At 42.9% G+C, this 19,365-nt stretch overlaps 1 protein-coding gene across 2 annotated transcripts in view; it reads right to left on the minus strand.

The window, feature by feature from the left end:
• The window catches only part of ARHGAP36 (Rho GTPase activating protein 36), a 61,275-nt gene extending 42,393 nt beyond the window's left edge, over positions 1-18,882 (minus strand). For both annotated transcript variants that reach the window (XM_067549779.1, XM_067549778.1), the window contains exons 1-3: positions 18,735-18,882; positions 4,642-4,797; positions 599-661 (exon numbers count right to left, since the gene is read on the minus strand). In XM_067549779.1, the coding sequence (XP_067405880.1) occupies positions 599-661; positions 4,642-4,756 (178 nt within the window). In that variant the 5' untranslated portion in view covers positions 4,757-4,797; positions 18,735-18,882. The remainder of the gene's footprint in view (positions 1-598; positions 662-4,641; positions 4,798-18,734) is intronic.
• Positions 18,883-19,365: the final 483 nt, after the last annotated feature.

Genomic DNA, 19,365 nt, shown 5'->3' on the forward strand with positions numbered 1-19,365 from the left:
CAATGTAGGTTGTGTCAGGAGCAGGCCACTGGGGCCTTCTTGCCCAGGGGATTGTCAGTGGTGAGGTGGGACATGAAAGCAGTCTGGATTTAATGATGGTTAGGGAAAGTATAGATTTAGTGGTAACCTGTGCACAAGTGTGAAGTGGCTATAGAAGGGTATGAAGCGACTGCTACATTTTACAAGTGTGGTGTTCTCTTGGGGGCGCAGACTCAGTATTTGAGTGCAGGTAGTGCCTGTCCATTATGGTAACAAGGCAGAGTGGGAGTGTGTATGCTACAGGCATACTAGGGCATCACTCCAAGAGTTACAGTTGTGTGGGCATTTCCCTCAGCTCTGTATTTTCTGGGTTTTAGACATTAGAGTTTTACTGAACTCAATGTGTGGGAAGGGCGCAAGCTATTGCCCTGCAACCTTAACTCTAGGTTAACAAAGTTTTTGCCATTTACTTTCCCAGTTTTTTAAACAGACACAGAAATGTTTGTCAGTAGGAGTTAGTGGAATCCAGGCAGATCGGGTGCCTTGACTCAGCTTATTTTTAAAGACAATAATGGCTTTGAGGAGCACAGTGCCAGACTGAACTATGGAATTTGCTCACCCTTCTTCTCCTTGGAGGAGTTCTCCAATTTCCTTCGGATGGATTTGCTGCGCTTAGGTCCAGCTGATGGGGGGACAGGGTGAGAAAAAATGCATGTCAGTAGGCCATCTTCAATATACTGCCTGTCCAAGGCGATGCACAGCCCTTCTACCCCTACGCTATCTGCTCTAGCAACATAAAGCCACCTCACTCAGCAAAAGGCCTGTTCCAGGTTTCTGTTCAAGTGTCCAGATGTAACAGGAGGAGGGGTTGCTTCTACCAAGAGGACCTACCAGCATATCCTCTGTAATCATTCACATTCCCTCATTCCAGCCTTCCCTGCAGCCCGTGGTCACCCTTTGTTATTGTCTCTCCTTGTTATAAAGCGCAAGTTTCCAAACTATAAGCCCTGTGGTAGAAAGCTGTCTGCCACGTCTGTTAGTGAACAGGGGAAAAGGCAGCTGCAGACAGGTTAGTTCCATTAGCCTCCTACCCAGGAATCCTCCAAGTGACACTCTGAGGACTTACTACAACTGAAAAACTCTGAGCTTGGTGGTGTGACCAATGGGAATTTTTGTAATATTTTTATAAATCCTATGTACGCCTCAGTTTCCCCCTGTACTTTGCATCGCTGCCTAGGGGGTGGGGTGGAGTAGAGGATTAGGTCCGCTCTTGGGGCAGCACAGGACACATGAGCAGGAGTGGTGCCTTGCTGTTTGGGGCACAATGAATGGGTTGTTAAGGAACTGGCTGGAACCTGTTGAAAACAACCCGTATCAATGTGGGATCCGAAAGAGACAATGGGAAGCCCCAACGACCAGATCATTCAGACCTAGCACTCAGTGAGCAAAAGGAAAGATTTCCCCCTCCATCTCCCAGCAGGGCAGCTCAGCAAAGGCCAGCTTGAGAACAAAGGACTAAGCGCTGACAGCAATGGGTAAGAATGGGCTTCTGAAAGAAGCTGGCTGCTCTTGGCTGGAACTGGTGAAGGGTCAGAGCGAGAAGACAGAGCCTGAAACTGAATGGATTGCTCTGGCATGGTCAGATGGACCGGCTTAACCTTCATTTCTCTGAGCTAACCTAAGGACTTCAGATACTCTGTTTCCGATGCCTGGTGTCACTGCAAATACTTGCAGAGGTGCATTAGTCCCTGAAGAGCATATGTGGCCAGGAGATAGCCCGGGAGTCTATCTCAGTTGGACTCGCTCAGTCTTGGAGGTAGTGAGGCTGCATGGCTTACGCTGCAGGAAGAGCAAAAGCGAGTGAGCAAGAGTAAAGAAAAGAAAGAGCAGGCTCTTTACTGATGCTGCAGATGGCAGCAACAGATCTGAATGAACTCCAGTGGGGTGGCTGCCTACTATGCACCACTAAAGCTGAAATCACTCTAGCTGGGTTAGGTGATGGAGGCCCAGGAGCTGCAGAAAGACACTCCTGCACTGTAGTGCCACACCACACTGCCCACTGACATTCACACCAGTGGGTGGGAATCTGAGTGAAAAGACAATGGCCAAAGACATGAGTGTTTTACACACACACACATCTAATTTTGCTGTGTTTCCCAGGTTGATGTTGGGTCTTTTTGTCCCTCATAAAGCCTTTCCTTGTTTTGAACCAGAATCAGTGCTTGCACATGAAGAATTGCTGCCTGTTAAGAGTTCCTGGGAGGTGTTTAGATTTTCCCAGATTTCTGTGTGGGTGCTCGAGTCTGTGATGTGTGTTAGATTTAAGAGAAATTCCTAGGCATTTGAACTCAGCTCAAAGTTGGGGAAAAGCAGGTAGAATGCTATTCATATTCCATTCATCACATCCCCTCCAACCCACACTGCTCCTCAAATGCTCCTCTGGAGCCAGCCTCTTGGCTCTCCAAACTTCTCAGGCTTCCCTCTATCCTGTACCTCCTTGTGTCACTAAAGGGGGAGTGATTGGGACCCAATTAGAGACAAAACCCTGGTTTCCTGTTACAACATGAACAACTGGGTTTGGAGCTTTGCCTCCAGTTACTGTTGGTGTCTCCCATTGAGAGAGCCACCATTTTAACCATTTATTACGCATACAGCAAAAGGAGCATCTGGAACTTCCCAAGTCAAGTAAGGCTCCCATTTTACTCTCTTGTAGCTGATACAACAGATGGTTTTATCTTTTTTATTTTGGAGAGAGAGAAGGCAGTCGTTAGGATGGTTCGAAGCTGTGGTGCAGTCTGAGCAGCCTCTCAGACCCAGCCAACACTTACAGCATCAGGCTGTTTACAAAGTGCTGCTTTAATGGCCTTTCTGCTTCCCAGCTCACATCAGTGTCACAACAGGTGGAGGTGGGGAGCAGAAAGACCGTTAAAGCTCCCTGCCAGGGGTCCAGTGCTCCTGAGAATCATTTCAGGAACCATGGCTACTGTAGCTCAACTAACTGCGTTTGCAGAGACCAGCTAGCAGAAACTGGTCACACTGTGTTTGGATAATTCCTAAATTCCTGCTTACCAGAGCTGTCGTTTATCAGCATTGCCCAGAGTGGTCTCTGAGGGCTTGTCTACACAGTGATGTCATGTGCTCATTGGGCGTGTGATTTCTAAAAGGTACTAACATATTGCACAGTAATTGGTCTTGGTAGACCCTGCTGTGGTGCTGTTTAAAACAGTGCTAGGTTAAAGCACACTAAGCAGGGAATCTTTAGTGTGCACCAGCAAGGCCTGCACAGGCCATTTAATTTACAACACATTAGGGCACTTTAGAAATGCCCCCATAAAGAGTATTAAGCCACCATGTAGACAAGCCCTGAGCTGCCACAACGTTTTCCTGTACTTAGCATGGGGAATAATAAGAGGGATCAGATCCTCTTCTGTGCTGAGTTTCAACAGGGTGCAACAAGATGGAGGGAAGGCTGTTCTAACCTGACTACAGCTATAATTCATTGTGGCTGTAGCAGAGATAGAAATAAAAGAAATTCAGAGGTGGGCAGAGAGAATGACTAAAGGCCTGGACAAATTTCCATATTAAAAGAGATTGAAAAGATTTGGATTGTTTCCTTTACAGGAGATTACCATGAAGGTTCATGATAAGCACAGACAAAATAATGAATGGGAAATACGGTAGAGTGGGAACTTCTACTCCCTGTTCTCATACCACAAGAACATGAGGATGCCATGAATGAAAGGCAGCAAATTCCAAACGGATACCAAGAAATATTTTTTCCACACAATGCAGAAATACTGTATGGGACTCTCTGCCACAAGGTACCATTGAAGCCAGGATCTTAGGAGGATTCTGAAAAGGAGTGGCTATTTAATGGCTAAGAATGGCAGGATTTGTAATAGAAAGGATGAAATAAAGAACCAAAAGCTTGGGAAGGGTTTTCAGCCCTCCCGCTTCAGAATGTAAACCAAATCCTAACTGATTAGGTGAAGAAGAAACTTTCCCAGAGACTATGCTATTCCACAGCTTCCACCACAGAGTGTGTTGAACCTTGCTCTGCAGCAGCTTGTATTAGCCACTGTCAAAGGCAGGATATTTGATTAGCTGGAGCCTGGGTTTGGTCTCATCTAGCCTGGCAGTTCCTATTTAAGCCAAGACATAGAGAAATGGTCTCTGTGGATCTGCTATATTTATGTCAATTAATATTAGTGACATTTCCTCGTCGTATATTTTAAAGAGTCTAACTAAGCACCAATCTCCTAGAACCAAGACTCTGTGCCGAACTCCAGGATTCTCCAAAGCAGAGCAGGGAAAGTGTCCCATCCAAAATGGATTAATTTGTTCCTATTTGAAGAATTTGTCAGATGTTTTTACATCTGCTTGAGATTAAAGGGATCATGTCCCATGTAGAGAACAGGCAGGGTCATGTTCCCATGCTCCAAAGGAAGTTCAAGTCTTATTAGCAGGGCTGATGCAGTGAGCATGGCTCTGACCAAAAACAGTAACAACTGGGTTCAAAACCAAGAAATAATTGTGCAGAGATGTCCAAAAATGTCAATGCATTATTAATTATTATTAAAAACAGCAACAGTAATAAATAATAAGAATGACTAGAGCTATGTTACCCATTGCCCTCAGATAAGGTATTTCTTCTCTTCTTACCTTTAGGAAGGCTGATACCACTGATCATATTCTTTTTTTGCAGCTGGCCAAAGGCGATTTCTTGGAGACAGGCTCTCTCTAGCTCTGAAAGGCTATGCAGGGGCACAGGCTGCATTCTGACTCTCTGTCCCAACACAGAAGCTTTGGTAAAATTCCCTTGAAATATAAATTAAAAACATGAAAGGTGGGAAATCAAAACTGTTTTGCTTGGGAGAGGAGAGGTAAAAAATTGACAACTATATAGAAACTTTCAATCTCCAACTGCCCCCAAGTACACCAAAAATACATTAATGATGTTCAGATTGCAAAGTAAAGCACTCAGAAGCGTGGAAGGCCAGCAGAGATTCTTTATTCTGGCCTCTGGGGTACAAGCATCACTACAGTAAAAACCCAGATCTCTGGATCCAGCCAAGCTATGCATTCCTAATCCTGAGAGTGGCAGAGGGCCAGTTTAGTTCTCTTCTATTTTATGTAGGTTTTTATACCATGCTTATAACCATAGATTGCACACCCTCCGGCAGTGCATTAAGCCACGTGACTGTGCATCTCTCATATGTTGGTTGGTCTCGCAGCCTCTCCCCAAAGGAAGCAGCATGTGCAGTGGAGTATCTTCTTTTTGGTAGTGTGTCCTTTTATTATTAATACCATTAATTATTATTATTATACCAAAGAAACAGGTCTGCTACAGTTAAGGTCAAAACTAGCTTTCTGTTCTAAGTGCTCTAAAATCTGTATGGTAAATTAGATTGCCTTGCAATTTGGGAGGCCTCGCAGAGGTGCAGAATAAAGTCAGTGAACCAAATTTAGGGCCATTTGACCAAGGGGTTCCTGAGATACAACACCCAAGAAAAAACGGGTTTTTTTAAATTGACAGATTCTGGCCACTTTTTTTGCTCACAGATAGCGATCAAACCAGGGCTCAGATCACCAGGGTCTCCATTGCTCAAGGGTTACCCCACAAGAGTGCAGGGCACCCACTTGCCCTTTCGGGGACATCAAATTAAAACATTCTTTCAAAAAGAGTTTGCTTCTCCAGTTAGGTACTTGGGAAGGCTCATGTGCCTATTCTCATGCCTAATGGATTACACTGAGCATGTGCAGAGAGAGAGTCTAACCATCTGGAAAACTATTTCTACATAGCAGGAGCTATGTTTAGCTCACTGAATCTTGGCACCAGCACCATGAGGTCAAATCCAGTTTGGGGCAGAAATCTGAAGTAAAAAAGCAAGGAAGCATATTGCTTCAATCTGCCTTCATCAAAGTTTTAAGGATTATTATTTTGGGGAAGTGTAATCTGAGTGCAGCAGAATATTCAGAAGATGCTGAAACTGTGTTTTGAAAACAAAATAAAATATATAAGCAAATGCTCACTGGATGGGGAAGGTGCTTAGGGATGCAAAAATAGGTGGGAATAGAGGAAGAAGAGTTTTGGTCTCTCTCTCTCATTCTGAGATACAATCCTGACTAATGAGGGGTTGTGTCATCACCTGCTCTGAAACCTTAGGTGCCTTACAATGCTTTGCTGTTGTAGCTTCCCACTTGGGTCACTCACAAACCAGCCTGCAAGTTACACCCTGCGTGACTGTGTAATGCCACAGCGCTGGTCCAGCAGCTCTGACCCCAGCAGCGTGGGTTACTACTTGCAGGGTGACCCCAACACTCTCCTAATCCCAAATTTTCCTCTGCATTCTCCAGCGTCTCCTGGACAGTTCAGATGTTTTATGTCCATTGCCCCTGTAAGGGAATAAAATACAATAGTTTGCTACTTTAAATGGAGTTATCCAAACAACTCACATTGGGTTAGTTTTGATTAAAGAATAAAGCAAGTTTATTGAACTACAAAGATATGGCTTTTAAGTGAGTACGAGTATAAGGCATTAAAGTCAGAAATGGTTACGAGAGAAATAAAGATAAATGCTTTCTAGTAACTAAACTTAAACTAGACTTAGTTTGAGGTAAAATTCTTACCACATATTCCCAGCAACACAACTGACCAATCCAGAGGACTGTTTCCTTTGTCTTCTCAGGTGAAAGAGCAAGCAAGAGAATATCCCTGGGATATTTTTGCCCCTCATTTTTATAGTACAGTCCCCCTTGAAATACAGTTTCCTGAGGGTTACCCCTAGATAAAGTTCTTTCCCATGGAGTCTTGTGGTAAAAGAGGTTCCATGCTAAAGAGGTTGTTTGCTAAAATGCACATCAATCCATTCCTGCTCCCCTTCCTTGCCAAAGAATGGACACTAGACAGGTGATGCAAATCAACACTGATAACACCTGGCCAGAGACATCAGCTTGTCCTTTGTCTTTGAGAAACAGGTATTTGTCTAGTAAACACATTTCAGTCAATATTTCAGCTTCTGCTCATAATTTACATGTAATGTTGCTACACACATTTCACCATGATATTATTGACCAGGAAGTTACTAGTTTTCATATGATACTTCACAAGGCATATTTTGTACAAAGATTATTACAGTGGTGTGCAGGGTTTGAATACAGGGGTGCAGTCAGCCTGCAGTAAAGAAGGGAGTACTATGCTTCCTTTCCTATGCCTTTCCAGCCGGCATCATTTCAATACAGAATTGTGTAGGTTGTGTCAGTAGCATGGCACGGGGGTCTTCTTGCCATGGAGATTGTCAGTGGGAGCAGCTGGTAGACAGAACAGTGGGTAGGGGATGTACCGGTTTAGGTGGTATCCTGTGTGCAAGTGAGAAGAGGCTGTAAAAGGGGTAAGAAGTGGTTGTTAAATTTTACAAGTGTGGTGTTGTCAGGTATTAGGCTCAATGTTTGATCACTGGGCAAGTGAGCTTTACTGCACAGGTGACCTGTACTCTTATCATAGAAAGCTCTGTTGTGTCATGAAGAAAGTTCATTCCCTGAAGCAACCTCAAGGTTGCTCTAACTTAAATCAATTTGCAATGGCCTCCTAACAGGCTGAGAAACAGCCTGCAGCTGCCTGAGTGACTTGCACTCCAGTTATTCTCTTTCCTTCCTTCCTTCAACATGCCTCCTACATAGTGGGATAGGGAAGAAAATGGCCCATCGTAGAGAAGTGTAATCTTAACGCTTTCCCATCAGGGTGCAGCAAAAGCATGGTTTTTCTTCTAATAAAAACAATATGATTTTAAATTTAAAATCAAGATTTTTTTCATTTAAATAGATATTTGTATTTTAATATGTGGTTTATTTACATGTCATTCCTTTGCTTTCTTCCTGTTTTATCATCTTAAATCAATTTGTTTCTTAATTGTTAGTAGAAATTTTTATTTTACACCGAGGTTTTCTCCACTAAGTTTCACATTTAAAGCTTACAGGGCCGTAAACAACAAGTCCAGAATGTAGGCCTTGTTGGAGCCTTGGTCATAACTAATAGTATGAACTAAAGATTGCACACCCAAGTAGGTCTGGCTGTGACAGAATAGAAGCACACCGGGTATTGGCTAGCCAAGTAAGCACATTCCAGACCAAAGAGGATGGTACAAAAAGCACACAGATCTCTCAAGTAACTCCATAAACAAATGCCCAGGAGATTGGGACAGAAACACACCAACCTCTCATAAGATATGGATACAATAAGAGGATAATAGAGGAGGATGTTTTGTTTGAACTAGCCCGTACAAGGATAAGGGTGATAACTAACAACAACGTGAGCATAATACGTAACTTGTTTGAATCAATGTACAAAGGGAGAAGCCATAAGAGGGGCATCTTTGGATTGGCCAAGGGGATAACATTATATGTTGACTGAGCCTTTACCTTGTTATGAGTGTACATGTGTTAGTATCCCTGTGACCCATTGGATAGGGTGTTAGCACCATGCTTTGCTGACAAAAAACCCAACCGAGCGCCTTCACCAAACCAAGCCTGTGTGCCTCCTTCATGGCTAACATCAAGGTCTGCTGAATCAGCGCATTGCACTGTCTGCTCGTGCAGCTAACAGTGGAGCTCCAAGACCAGCAGCACTATCCACATTAACAGCTCTGCAGCACTAACGCCACTGGCATCATTAACTTCCTTACTGTGACTAATTCAGAAACTACATATATAAGCAAATAGCTCATGCAATATTTGAAACCAATATAGCTTCCAGAACACTGAACTTCCACATGTCAAGAAAGCTGCAATGGCTGACGTGATCTAAAAGCATGTATTCGATGCTGTCTGCTGAGTATGTGGATTTGAGTAAAGAAGGGTGGAATCATGTCCACAGCAAGCTGACTGGGCGTGCAAAAATAACTACTGAGGGAGAGGCTATTTACAAGTGTGACATGGAGGATAGGTCCATCAATGGCTATTTATGCAAAACCATGCTCTGAAGTGTCCCTTGCCTCTGTTTGCCAGAAGCTGGGAATGGGCGACAGTGGATGGATCACTTGATGACTACCTGTTCTGTTCATTCCCTCTGAAGCACCTGACACTGGCCACTGGTGGGAGACAAGACATTGGGCTAGATGGACCATTGGTCTGACACAGTGTGGCTGTTCTTATGACAAACTGATCATCCCTATTCACTGGAATATTTGGATATAGTCACAAGTGCTACAATCTAACGGTGCAAGAAAGACTGTAAATGCCATGTGACCAGATTTGTGACAGGTGAGGCAGCCAACATGGCTAAGATGAGGCTTTTTCTTTTCAAAATATTCATGTAGTAACATAGGGCCATTCTGGGCATACTCTAAAATTGCACTGAAAAGACTTGGATGGCAAGAATATGAGAGATGATACTAGATTTGGTCCTGAGTATGTAGTGGGATGTGTATGGCCAAATTCCTGAGCCTGTAGAAAGCCCAACTTTCATAGAATTATGGATTTTAAGATCAGAAGAAACATTGTAATCAGCTAATCTAACTTCCTGAACAGCACCAGCCAGAGGCATCCAGCCTGTATGTATCCCGTGGTTAAGTTAGAGCAATGTTTCTCAGACTTTCCACGTTGCCGACCCCTTACTGGAAGTCAAAAATGTTTGCAAGCCCGTCTCCCTTGCTTATATTTACTATAAAAGTAAGAGTAAAATATATCAATGAGAACAGTGCTAAGCATGTGTGTGTGGAGAGGTTGACTTGGTCTTGAAGGGGAAGGACATGCAGATAATGGGGGAGCAAGATTGGTTTTAAGGTTTGGCTGCTCCAGAGTTATTCTGGAAATTTTATTTTCTTTGCTTTATAATTATAATAATTTTCAGCGCCTCATAAACCCCGATTGCCTTTCCTAATCACTTGTGAGTTGTGCCCCAGAAACTGAGAAATACTGAGTTAGAGCATATCTTTTAGAAAGATACAACCAATCTTGAGTGAAAGACTCCATGTGACAGTGAATCCACCTCATCTCCAGGTCAGGTCAATTGTTCCAATGCTTATTTTTTTTACCCTTACAGTTAAAATTTGCACCTTGAGTTCAGCGAGGTCCCTCACATGGGCACTGGTCACCCCCGGAGCTCCTGCTGCAGCATCAGGGGCTGTATGTGCAAATTCTTCCACAATAAGTGCTTTGCAGCTGCCAGATACAAACTGCTTTATTTGCAACTGCATCACATTGTTGGCTCATACCTAATTTGTGATCCAAATATAGATAGGATGCTACAATATTGCCAACCCCAAGTATTGAAAAATAAAGAGTCAGGCTCCCAAAATAGAGATTGGCTTAAAATTGTCAGATTTTAAAAATAATAAGTTTGGGGTTCTTTTTATTTGCCTTTTGATTTTTCAGCCTTTAGGTGTCACATTTTCAGGCTCACTCTGCAACGATAAAGGCTAGAAATGTAAATTAAAAAAAAAAGTTGAGATCCCATGTTGGCTCCAAGAGCTCTGGTTTTAAGAAAAACACCAAATATCTCGTAACTCAGATGAAATTGCAAGATTGGCTACACTGAACAATTTACCAAATGTCATGGTGGATTTTCTGTCACTGGCAATTTTTAAATTAAGATTAGCTGTTTTTCTAGGGATTTTTTCGGGGAAGTTCTCTGGCCTGTGTTCCACAGGAGGTCAGATTAGATGATTACAGTGGCCCCTTCTTGCCTTGGAATCTTTGAATTGGTTGCTAGCCAGAAGATCGGCAAATATTGAGCTGAAGAGGTTTATTGGGGAATTACTCCAAACATTGAAATCAATAGCAGTGCCGCTTGTTTCTGTACAGAGGAATTCACTTCAATTTCTGAAGCCATGGAAGTGTGCAAGAAGGTTGAAAAAATGTTTACTGAACCACAATTAGATTACGGCAAAATGTGTATGTGCAGAGAGCATTATGATCAGGCTTTAAGACCATTTCATTTTAAGACTGTGATCATGTTAAAAAAAAATTGTTTTTAAAGTTGTATCCTAAGGCAAACTCACAAGGAGATAGAATTAAGATTTCACAGGCAATTGCAACTTCGTCATTTCCTGACTTTTCAGGCCTTATTTTGCATTCCTTTTCACATAGCTACTTTGTAAGGGATTTCCTACATTTAAAAAAAAAAAAAGAAATGGAAGCAACAAAGACATTTCGCTGTGTTCCATGTTTTGTTCCCCTCATCTTGCCCCCAAATTTGTCTCCTTCTCCCATTTCTTACTTTGTTTTCTGTCTTTTAGCCTATTCCAGATGCATGACAGTACTTTGCCTCTCTCCCCCTGACTGCTCTATCTCCTTAGTCTCTTGTGAGGCACTTTGTCAAGGGTTTTTTGAAAGTCCAAATAAATAATGTCACCCAGTTCTCCTTTATCTACAATTTGAGTCCATGTCTGAAGAACTCGGACGGACTGATACAGTGCCATTCCCTGTGCAGGAACCGTGCTGGTTTCTCAGAGCACCTCACAGCATGTTCCCTGGGACTGGGATAAGGCTGAATCGTGAAATACTCAGTTCTGAAGAGCCCAGTATATAACCTAAACACCCAGATTCTCCTCCATGGCTTCAGCTCAGCATACCTGCAGAGCTCCTGGACTCTGCAGCCTTTTCTTGGCTAGGCCAGATCTACATCCTGCAGTTCTCCTGTTTCCATGGCTCACCACCATCTTCCTCAAGTCATCTAGCCACTGCCTACAAGCTCCCCCAGTTCCATATCTTTATGCCTATTCCCAGTGCCATATTTTAAGGAGCAGGAGCTGCTGTGGATCGATGTAGTGTCTACCTTGGGCCTAAGCTCCTACTGGCCTACTAAAGTCTGCAGCAAGTCCTGTGGACTTCAGAAAGTTCACAGGGATGCAATGCCGTGAGGAGAAGCAGGGGCCAAGGTGTGGGATGTGGAAGGCTGGGGAGTAGTGGGAAAATGACTCAGGACACCTTCTAACTCTCCTGCCTCCTCATGGATCCCTCTGCTTTGCAGAATCTCCTGGCTCACCTGGTTCCATTTCTGTATGGAAGTCAGAGGCTCCCTAGGATGCTTTGATTCCTCCCTATCTTCATCCCAATACACGTCACTAATGCGGAAGGAAATCCCCACCCCAAAAACTTGATGCAGATGGAGTTAAAGTTGAGAAAACAAACAGAATGGAAGCAGTGTCATCAGCTATACAGAAAAACACCCCAGCTAGAATGGAGGCCATGGCCTATAATAATGCTTCCTCAAAAGGGGTTAAAAACATTAAACTAAAAGAAAAAGAAATCAAACAGCTTGTGTTAAAACCTGTGATGGCGAAAAATACAGTGAAATAGCTTATTAAAAATAAATTGCTGAAAATGTATTGCCCCAAAGAGTCTGTCCTATACAGATTCAATACTGCCCTCATCACCATAGTGTCTGAGGGCTAAATCCACAACAGCACGTAGATATTGCTTCACCTGACCTCCAGGCTCTTTGCCACTAAGTGAAATCCTTACTCCCCTGAGACATAGAAGACCTGCTTTCACATCCTGCTTTGCAGGTAAGACTTGAATGCAGGTTTTCTCCTTCCATGCAGATGCCCTTACCACCAGGCTACAGAGTGTACTGTGGAAGTTCTCTCTCACTCTCTCCTCTTGGAGCAGCTCCATTTTGCTCCAACGAATGTTTAATTATTTTTACCGGTACTAGAACTTCAGTCACCCACAGCCCAATAAGTGGCCTAACCTTTAAGCTAGGATGCACATCTCACCTGCTCTACCTCGGCTGTCTTTTATGACAGGTATCAGTCTTAGGCAAGCTCTTATTATGCCTACAGGATTGGGCCATGCTGGCAAGTTAGGCAAGGCACACACTTAGTTTGAAAATCCTGCCAGGGCTTAGGCTTGTGTTCAGGCTCCAAGCAGCTTATTAACTGTGGGGCAGCATCAGTGCTTAGGTGGCTTGGCTCATGCCTGCCGGTGAAAATGTAGGGGTTAGGCAGCAGCTGAGCAGTGGTTTTAAGAATGTCAGTGGTGCCTAACTAGGGGGCTTAGAGCAGTTTGTGATCTAGCCCAGAGCACCTTCCAGTCAGTCATTCATTAAGCAAAATGATCAGCATCTTTCATGCGAGGTTCATTCATGTCTTCCTCAGAGAAAAATGGTGTGTGTTACAATGTTTTGTTTTGATGGGATTTTTTTAAGTTCGTTATTTAAAGAAAGTTAGAAAGTAAAATTATATAAATTGGGAAAAGACTATTATGAGAATCCTGGCAGGGACAAGCTAAAAGGACTGGATGTCTTAAGAAAGTCTCAACTCCCCAGTCTTTCAAAAGCCTCAGCAGAGTTATATGATCCAAAAGCAGAGATTTTTTGAGCACATCAGCAAATCACGGCATTTGCTAGCTAATCTTATTAAAATAAAGCAAGCCAGCAATTTCATATTCTATCCTTAAACAGAATCAAGGGAATTCATAACTATAACTAAAGGCATTCTTCAAATACTTCAAGTTTATTACAAAAGCTATACTCCTCCTCCTCTTTGAATAGAGACAAAAAAAGGATAATTGGAAACTTTGGACTTGATTTTCAAAGGCATGTTGGCACCTAATGATGCAGATGTGCCTAGTGAGATTTGAAAAAGCACCTTGACAGGTTAGGCCCCTCACTCCTATAGGAATCAAGGGAAGTTAGGCACCTCACCTGCTTAAGCACTTTTAAAAGTCCCACTAGGTACCATCTGCATTTTTAGGTGCCTACACACCATTGAAAATCTGGCTCTTAGAAACTTAACCCCTAAGACACAAATAGAACTATTCGATGAGCAAATCACACAAGAGGCTCTTTGAAATGCAATTAAATTCTGACTGGAGGTAAATTCCCAAGGTTGGATGGATTCAGCAGTGACTAACACAAAAAGCTTGAATATATCCAGTAAAAGCCATGCTGAACATGTTTAAAAATAGCTTTGGGAACAACAAACAACCTATTTACTAGCTTCCCTGGGAGAAACACATACAACATTAATCCCAAAGCCAGGCAAAGGTCCTATGTGATGTGTGTCCACCTATGTCATTATCAAATGGGGATGCAGAGACACTAACAAAGGAAATGGCAGATACCCTGGGACAGCTTTTACCATTTCTGGGGCAGGATTTGTCACCAAGAAAAGCAGCCAGCGATCTGAGTAAGCTATGTAACCTAACTCCCCAATCAAAACATTACAACCATCAACAGTGATAACATGAATATCATAAAGGCCTTTAAATTTGATGTAAATTGCCTTTTATGATAATCACACTGCAACAATGGATGTAGGAGACTAATCTATGAAGCAGTACGACAATTCCCTGCAAGCTTCTATATTCATTAGTGAAAAACACATCTTTTTCAGCTATACCCAGCTACAAGACAGGGCTGCCTACAACCCCCTCCTATTCAACTGAACAGGAGTATTAGCACAGCCAGAAGATTCTCTGAACAAGTTAGAGAGGCACACAAAGTGGCATTGCATGCTAATGACGTTGGTTGTGTTATGGAAACAAGAGAGTCATCAGTCCCAGGGTTAATGGAAATCATGGATAACTCTGAATCACACAGAGTATAAAATAAACAACTACAAATCTGAATATCCCGACAGCCTTCCTAGGAACTTGCCTTCCAAAGAGCAAAGGAGAAAATCCTATACTTTGGAATTAAAGGATATGTATAAGGATAAAATGGCCAGTTAACTGTGAATGTTAGGGAAGATGTTAGTAGATGGGAAATCCTCCCTCTGTCACTATTGGACAGAGCTGCAAAACAAATGTGCTTATCCTGCCCAGGCTACTATCCCGCCCACCTGCATCACTTTAATTTAAATAAAGTTTGTCTTAGCCTAATCAGAATTATCATTTCTCTTTTATAGAGGGGAAAGAATCATAGAAATATAGTACTGGAAGGGACCTCAATAAGTTACCTAGTCCAGTCCCCTGCACTCAAGGCAGGACTAAACAATAATTAGACCATTCCTGAGAGGTGTTTGTCTAACCCATTCTTTAAAATCTCCTAATATAGAGATACCACAACCTTCCGCGGCCATTTATTCCGGTGCTTAACTACACTGGCAGTGAAGAAGTTTATCCTAATGTCCAATCTAAACCTCCCTTTTTCCATTTTAGCCCATTGCTTCTTGTCCTGTCCTCAGAAGTTAAGGAGAATATTCAATCTCCTCCTTGTAACAACCTTTTATATACTTGAAAACTGTTACGTCCCCCCTCAGTCTTCTCTTCTCCAGACTAAACAAACCCAGTTTTTTCAATCTTTCCTCATAAGTCATGTTTTCTAGACCTTTAAACATTACTGTTGCTCTCCTGTGTACTTTCTTCAATTTGTACACATCTTTCCTGAAATGTAGCACCCAGAACTGGACATAACAGTCCAGTTTAGGCCTTATCAGCATGGAGTAGAGTGGAAGAATTACTTCTTGTGTCTTGCTTATAACACTCCTGCTGATTTATCCCATAATAATGTTTGCTTTTTATTCCCCAACGGTGCTACACCATTGAATCATATTTAGCTTGTATTCCACTATGACCCCCCAGATCTCTTTCCACAGTACTCCTTCCTAGGCAATCATTTCCCATTTTGTATGTGTGCAATTGATTGTTCCTTCCTAAGTGGAGTACTTTGCATTTGTACTTGCTGAATTTCATCTAATTTACTTCAAACCATTTCTCCAGTTTGTCCAAATCATTTTGAATTTTAAGCATATCCTCCAAAGCACTTTCAAGCCCTCCCAGTTTGGTATCATCTGCAAACTTTATAAGTATACTCTCTATGCCATTATCTAAATCAGTGGTTGTCAACCAGGGGTACGAGTACCCCTGGGGGTATGCAGAGGTCTTCCAGGGGATACGTCAACTCACCTAGATATTTTCCTAGTTTTACAACAGGCTACATAAAAAGAACTAGCAAAGTCATTATAAACTAAAATTACATACTGACTGATTTATTTTTACTGCTCTATATACTATTACATGGTAAGTATCACACTGAAATAAGTACAATATTTATATTCCAATCAATTTATTTTATAATTACATGTAAAAATGAGAAAGTAAGCAATTTTTCAGTAATAGTGTGCTGTGACACACTTGTATTTTTATGTCTGATTTTGTAAGCAAGTATTTTTTAAGTGAGGTGGAACTTGGGGTATGCAAGAAAAATCAGCCTCTTGAAAGGGGTACAGTAGTCTGCAATGGTTGAAAACCACTGATCTAAATCATAAATAAAGATATTGAACAGAACAGAACCCAAAACTGATCTCTACAGGACCCCACTCGCTACGCCCTTCCAGCTTGACTGTGAACCACTAATAACTAGCCTCTGGGAACCGTTTTTACCTTATAGTAACTCCATGTAGGCTATATTTCCCTAGTTTGTTTATGAGAAGGTCATGCGAGACGGTATCAAAAGCCTTACTAAAGTCAAGATATCCCACACCTATCGCTTCCACCCTATCCCTGTTACCCTGTCAAAAAAAACCTATTAGGTTGGTTTGACATGATTTATTCTTGATAAATCCATGCTGACTGTTACTTATCACCTTATTATCGTCTAGTGTTTGCAAATTGATTGCTTGATTATTTGCTCCATTCTCTTTCTGGGTACTGAAGTGAAGCTGACTGGTCTAACTCCTCGAGTGGTTCTTATTACCCATTTTATAGATTGCCACTATGTTTGCCCTCTTCCGGTCCTCTGGAATCTCTCCCATCTTCCATGTGTTTTCAAAGATAATCACTGATGGCTCAGATCTCTCCTCACTCTGCACCTTGAGAAATCACACATTACTTTCAAGGAACTTGGTTGCCCAAATCAGAAGGGAGATATTGGGCTACCCAGAGAGGATACATTGTGCGCACTGGGCCCAGAAGCCAGTGGAGCACACTGGGCCAGGAAGGACATGAGGCCTCAGGAGCCTGTGGAGAGCACCAGGCTAGGCCCCGCAGACGCAGAGCTCCCAGCCCCAGACCCCCAGCTCTGAGCCACCATGGGCAGCAGGGGCCCTGGACCTGACAGCCACAGTGATGGCAGGTGCTGGAACACCCCCTCCCCATTGCCCCCAGCAGGTCTTGGGCTCAGCCCCATTTTGTTATGGTTATTTTTAGTAAAAGTCAGACAAAGAGGTCACGGGCTTCCGTGAATTTTTGTTTATTGCCCATGGTCTGTCTCTGACTTTTACTAAAAATAACCATGACACAATCTTAACCTTACCTATCACATCCACCTCTGCTGCCGGTCTCTCCACTGACCCACTACTCAGATTTGGCCTGTTAAGGTCCATCTTGCTATCCTCTTGACTCCATCATGCTACCCCAGATGTACTTCCCAGTGAAGATTCCCCTAGTTATAACTTTTAGAGTCTCATTTTGCTTCATGCCAGAGAGAAACTTGCACCCTCTGGAAGCCACATTCCTTCTCCTCCAGGCCCTCAAGGGCCTCTGCAAGGGCAAAGCTCACCTGTACATGAGACAGAGGTTTTTTGGGGGATGCTCTGAGACTGGGGATATGAATTCCTCCAGAAGCTAAGGACCATCACTAACCTCCTTAGCTTCTGTGCCAATGCAGGACGCACTGCTCCAACCTGCCTTTGCTAATATAAACACAGAGCAGCATGTGCATGTAAGAATAAAAGCACCCTACCAAAACAAATCACTCCACTTCACGCACACTTCTCCCCTGGGAAGAGGCTGACAGAAAGCATAAACTACACGTGACAGATGTTAGTCACGCACAACTGGAGGGTGATCAGACTATGGAGATGGGTGGGGAGGGAGAACTAGTATAGACTAAACTAGATTTGGAGGCAGCTCCAGCAGTCTCTTTATGCAGTACCAATTATCTGCATGTGGAAACAGGGGGTTATAATGGAAACTCTTGAGCAATCTGAACTAGAGAGGACAGGGTCAGGCACTCATTGTAACAAGGAATGCAAATGCTAGATTTCCTGCTAGGGCCTGCCCCGTTTGCTGTTAACCCTATAACAGACTGCACTGTGGTGCCTGCCTGCACAAATCCCAGCAGCTCTGTAAAGGTGCATCTGGGAAGGATGGACCATTGACCTAACCTTCTGCCCTTCATTAACCTGCTTCATGGAGCACAACACTTCAATCCTGTTATAGTTTATGATCCAACAGCACCTTGTTGCCTTAATATCTATGACTCAGTTAACCCCATAATAGTCAGTATTGCTCTCTAACCCCCATCAGCCCTGCTGCATAGAAAGATACAAAAGAAGAAATTCCCATTTGCCCTCCCGTTCACTGAAATCTGTGACTCTCATTTTTGTCCAGCAGACAAACTAGGGTGAGAATAAATTTCAAGCAGCTAACTGATAGCATGACTCCCACATCTCGTCTAGTACAGTGCCTCGCTGTCTGGAAAGCTCTCCTCTCCCCATCTCCAAAGCAGACTTGGCAAGAAGCAGTAAGGCACTAAGTTAGTCTGTAACGGAATAGTCTCTGGAAGCTTTAAAAGCAGAAGTGCTAAGTAACCACTGCTAACGTCAGTTCAATGAATGGATGAATGTAAGCAAATCCTTCCCTCCAAGCGAAACTTAGAATGTCTCCTTTTTACAATGAAATCCTCCCCATCTGTTTTTAGGGCTGGATCTTTGTGAGATTCATTAAATCAAACAGCCAACTCTCAGACTCATCAGTTCCTCTATTTCCAAAGCTGTTTGTAAACCCAGTTTAGACAGAATTGTGTTTGCCACTGTTCTTCAGCAGATAAATGTCCCTTATACAAATAGGAGCAAAAGAATTGTGTTTACCTTACATATTCATTTCCGCCTTGCAACTTACAGCTGGGCTCATTTCTCAAGGTGAAGTGCTGGAGATCGTTAAGAGGCTTCCTTTAAATGGTTGTCCCCACCCTGTTCCCCAAGACACCATGCAGAGTGCATTAGATGAGCTTACCCCGACTTTAGCAGGATGAGAAATGAGGCAGGGAAGAACAGCATCTGGCAACAGAGAAAGGAGGGGGGTGGGAGAGGGAAGAGAAGAGATGAATTTCCTGCCAAGACAAATGAAAGCCAGAAACATCATGTGTAGAAGAAGGGAGGGCTAGATTAAAAGAGGAATACAGTTCCCAGGGCTGCCAGTGTTTATTCCTCAGGCAAAGGGATCATTATTCATTTCTGATTTCAGTCTTAACTGTTCTCTTTTTTTTCTTACCATTATCCATAAAAAAAATTAGGGAACAGGCAGAGATCCTATTAATACAGAGGCTTAAAGGGAAACCCAAGAACTTACCAAATCCTTCTGAAATGGCCAGTATTGTTCATTATAGGCTGATTTCCAGCAGTTGCTGTCAATTGCGATCAGTCAACTTGAGGGTGACGAGCTATATTTAGAGAGATGGGTGTTTGAGGATCACATTTATTAGGGCTGTTCCCACGTGTG

The sequence above is a fragment of the Emydura macquarii genome, unplaced genomic scaffold, assembly GCF_026122565.2.
Source record: "Emydura macquarii macquarii isolate MOO-44397 ecotype Brisbane River unplaced genomic scaffold, CSIRO-AGI_Emac_v2 contig_1253, whole genome shotgun sequence".
Classification (NCBI taxonomy): domain Eukaryota; kingdom Metazoa; phylum Chordata; order Testudines; family Chelidae; genus Emydura; species Emydura macquarii.